Raw genomic sequence first — 4,179 nt, 5'->3', positions numbered from 1 at the left:
AGTCCCAAATTCCCTCTACTTTGCCTCAGTTATAATCGGATTCTGCCTTGGAGCACAATGGCCATTAATATATGCCATCATCTCTGAAATTTTTGGCCTTAAATACTACTCCACATTGTACAATTTTGGTTCTGTGGCTAGTCCAGTCGGAACTTACATTCTAAATGTTAAAGTTGCGGGTTATTTATATGATAAAGAGGCTTTGAAGCAAATGAAAGCTTTGGGTCGTACAAGGAAACCAGGGGAAGCCTTGACTTGCACTGGAGGGCAGTGCTACAGGATTGCTTTTATTAGGATCGCAGCGACCACATTCTTTGGATTCCTTGTTTCTTGTGTTTTGGTTCTGAGGACCAGAAAGTTTTACAAAAGTGACATCTACAAGAAATTCAGGGAAGAAGCGGAGGCTGCCGAAACAGACTTGGCTTCAACCTCAAAACAAGTTAAACCCAAAGCTACTACAGATGCTGAAACCACCACAAGAACTACCTCAGCCAACTAGCCAGAAGTTACTAACAACTAATTTGAGAAAAAAATGAGCTACGGCTACAATAAGGCTCATCTTACGTAAGGTCAAATAATAATAAAAAGCCCTTTTTTAAAAAATAAAAAGAAAGAAGCTTGTTAATCTGTGTTTAATATATAACTTCATCTATTTTATGCCGAATGTTATATTATTTTTTATATTTAATTTCACTCTTTTATGTTAAAATATATATTTTTAATATTAGCGTTAATATATATAAATATGTTGTATATTATCTATGACCTTACTATGAATCGGCCTGATACTATAATCATATACAATAACCAAATGAAACTGAAAAGAAAAACCAAGTAAAAATGAAGACTCGGGAAACGGCATTGCCGGTCTCATTTCTTCATCTGCTTTTGAGCATCATCAGAATCCTCTCCACTTCGCACATCTCGAAGATGTGTCATTGCCTGATTGGGGGAATTCTGTGGGTCCTTAGTGGATGTTCCTTATTTATCAATATATATTATCCATAATTAATGATCTTATTTATAAATAAATGTTATTGTTAAATGTTAGTTACGTTAATGTTAATATGTAAAGTTACATACATTATATATTATATTAACATTGACATTTAAATATAATGTTATATGATATTAAAATTTTAAATTAAACTCATTATATTAACATTAATATTATATATGTTATGTGTTAGAATTTTAATTGAAAGTGTCATCCAAACATAAATGTTATATTTAGACAAGTAAAGAATAGATTTTATCATTACTATTATTATTATTATTATTATTATTATTATTATTATACATGCATGTTAAGATTTTAAGAAAATTTATTTAAATTAACTTTTAATTTGGACCCAGCTCCCACTACACCTTGCTTTCAAAGTTTATCCCCACAAAAGATTAATTCTTCAATCTCTGTCATTTGGTGTGGTTAATCATTTCAGGCCCAGGAGGAAACTGTGAATTGGGATTTGGGATTGTTTAATGAAACTTGTATTAAAGAAATTTCAGCATATGGAACACGTTGTATACATCTTTGTCAAACTGGATGGCTTGAAATAAATCAGTTTCCACATCCCAAATGATGAACATGTCCAGTAGGCCTTCTCGTCCAATCTCTTACAAATTGCCCTTCTTTTTGTTGCTCATTGACATTACCATATTGGCTGCGTATCTCTGTCATTTGTCCAAGCAGATAATCTTTGTTTTAGTGCTCCAACTCTTTTGGACTATTATTAATAGCCAGTGCATCACCTCATTTGATATACGCATGCAATGAATGTGACGTCCAATTTGCAGTTGAAGGAGAAGGAGAAGAAGAAGAGGGAGACATTAATCAAATTAGAGGATGTCAATTATCATTTCCATCTTCTCAGTTATTGATGGGATTGCCCAATTACCAATTACCAATATTTATCATTGGCAAATGAAGCCAAGAAAACTGTTCAAACTTCAAAAGATTCTATTTCATTTTAATTCTCCTCTTTTCTTCTATTAGTTTTATGAGTTAATAAGTGAATCTATTATCTTTGTATTAAAAAAAAAAGGAAAAGAAAGAAGAAGAAGCCAAGTGGCAATACATGGGCCACAGCTTGAAAGTCCAATGGAAATAGTGCCCAATATGTAAACGCAACAGGAAACAAAGGTCGCATTGCCATTCGTGTGAAAGGAGAGTACCCGTTTCATTGATAATGAACGTCAAGATCTAGGTCCAGCGACTATCATGCAACTTGGGCCACCTCATGATTTCTTATTCGATTGGGTTATTCTATTATTGTCTATCATTAAATGTTACGATCTAATGACAAATTTAAGGCCACTAAAGCTCAGCAGGTGTGACACTTTTGAATTTGATCTAACTTTGAAATTCAACCCATAAGCCTAGAGAGACAAAATGAACTAATTGGGTTAAGCTCCTCTCTTTACTTTTTAACATGTTCATCCTCTCAATTCTTCATTTATGTAGTCAATACATCGTGCTTAGATCTAAAACATGTTAACAATGGATTATAAATATTAGATAAAAAAATTGGAGAATAAGGCCACGAGACATATTTTTAGCTTTTTTGGACAATAAACCTGTAATTATTTAAATTCGATTGGATTGACAGTTTTACTATTAATTTGTTTTTTTACAAAAATTAAAAAAATAAATAGTAAAAAAGTTAATCAAACAAAATGTTAAGTTGAGAAGGAGCTTATTCAAGCAAGGACATTCCATTTCTAGCGAGGCTGTTAATTATTACTTACTACATTATTCTAGAAAGCTTATCGTATATCGTATCGGTCACAAGCAGTGGCATATACTTGCAAATATGGTGTGGCTTAGAATGCAAAAAATATAAAAGCATCCGTTGATTTCGAGAAGAGACAAATTATAGAATAATGAAGCATTGGTATTAGTCTTTGTTCATTCCTGCATAATTTTCTTGGATGGAAACTTTTGGTGTCATTTTGCTGCATATCATATGGGATGTGGAAATGGGGAATCTCCAAATTGGAGAGAATGACTAAACCATTCATTCATGCATGATACGTTCTTGGCTTTGGTCTGCAGAAGTATCAATCCAGAGAGACCCTAGTGGGGCTCTGAAGGGGCCGAAATATAATCATAACTCTTAAGAGTGAATAGACGAATGTCAATGTGACTTGTATATTACTTGTTTAAAGATGGATACTCAGACTATATTGGCAGACAATCCCCACAAATGTGAGCTGGCTTTCTTCCAGCCTCGAAGATAGCCGGACATTACCGGACATGGTTGACATGTGAATTTGTTCTCAAAGCAGTGATTGTATTAGTACCGATTTCACTTGGGCTACTCGCTTTTAAGTATGTTCGAGGTGTTCTTGGTGTTGGAGAAACAAGGGTGGTTTTCTCATGGTGTTAAGTCTCTTACGCACTCAAAAAAAGAAATGAAAGAAACACTCTTGTAATGAGATTCCCCTCGAGGACTGGTGCTTGTGCCATTGGTAATGCAAACCATGAGAGTATTGACTTTGACAATTGGGCATTGGATATTGGATAATATCATCAGTAGTCGGATTCCTCAGTTTGCTGTTTCAGATGTTTTACTTGATAAAAGGTTATTAGAATAACCTTGATAAGTTATAAATAGGTTTAGGTGTTCCACCAACAAATGCACAAGAGTATATTGAAAATATAATAGCAGAAAATAATGGCAAAAAACTCTCCTCTTTAGGGAAAAATCCCTTCCTCCCCTTGAGTTGATATCAGAATCTCCTAAGTCTTCAAAAGATAAAAGATTAATAAAGGGATAAGATTAGGAGTGAGCAAATTGATGAATTAAGTTGTTTAATCCGTTATACTTAAAGATCAAATTGATCAAATATTTTTAAAAATTCGATTAAACATAAAAGAAGATCAAATCGACTAAACATAAAATTGATTTGACTGTTTGGTTTTGAACCAATGAACTAAAATTTCAACATTTTTTTTTACAAATTATAATATTAAAACTTATAAACTTCATCCTTAATTATAAAATATACAAATTATGTATAAATTAAATATATGTATATATAATATATTATTTTATTATATATAAAATTAATTACATAATTTATATGTTATAATAATTCAATTTTTATATCACAGTTTGTATTAATAATAACTAATTATAAATAATATGTTATAAAAATTAAGGTGATAACTAATAA

General features: G+C 32.0%; 1 protein-coding gene across 1 annotated transcript in view; it reads left to right on the top strand.

Moving 5' to 3' along the window:
• LOC110420318 (protein NUCLEAR FUSION DEFECTIVE 4-like) overlaps positions 1-499 on the top strand; it is a 1,992-nt gene extending 1,493 nt beyond the window's left edge. The window contains exon 1 of the mRNA XM_021433588.2: positions 1-499. This exon is cut by the window's left edge and continues 1,493 nt beyond it. Within this exon, the coding sequence (XP_021289263.1) occupies positions 1-499 (499 nt within the window).
• The last annotated feature ends 3,680 nt before the right edge of the window (positions 500-4,179 follow it).

This window comes from Theobroma umbraticum, unplaced genomic scaffold (genome assembly GCF_002168275.2).
Source record: "Theobroma umbraticum cultivar Fairchild unplaced genomic scaffold, ASM216827v3 scaffold_86.0, whole genome shotgun sequence".
NCBI classification, from domain to species: Eukaryota; Viridiplantae; Streptophyta; class Magnoliopsida; order Malvales; family Malvaceae; genus Theobroma; species Theobroma umbraticum.
Note: the sequence above shows the minus strand (reverse complement) of the source record. Positions and strands in the feature narration are given on the sequence as shown.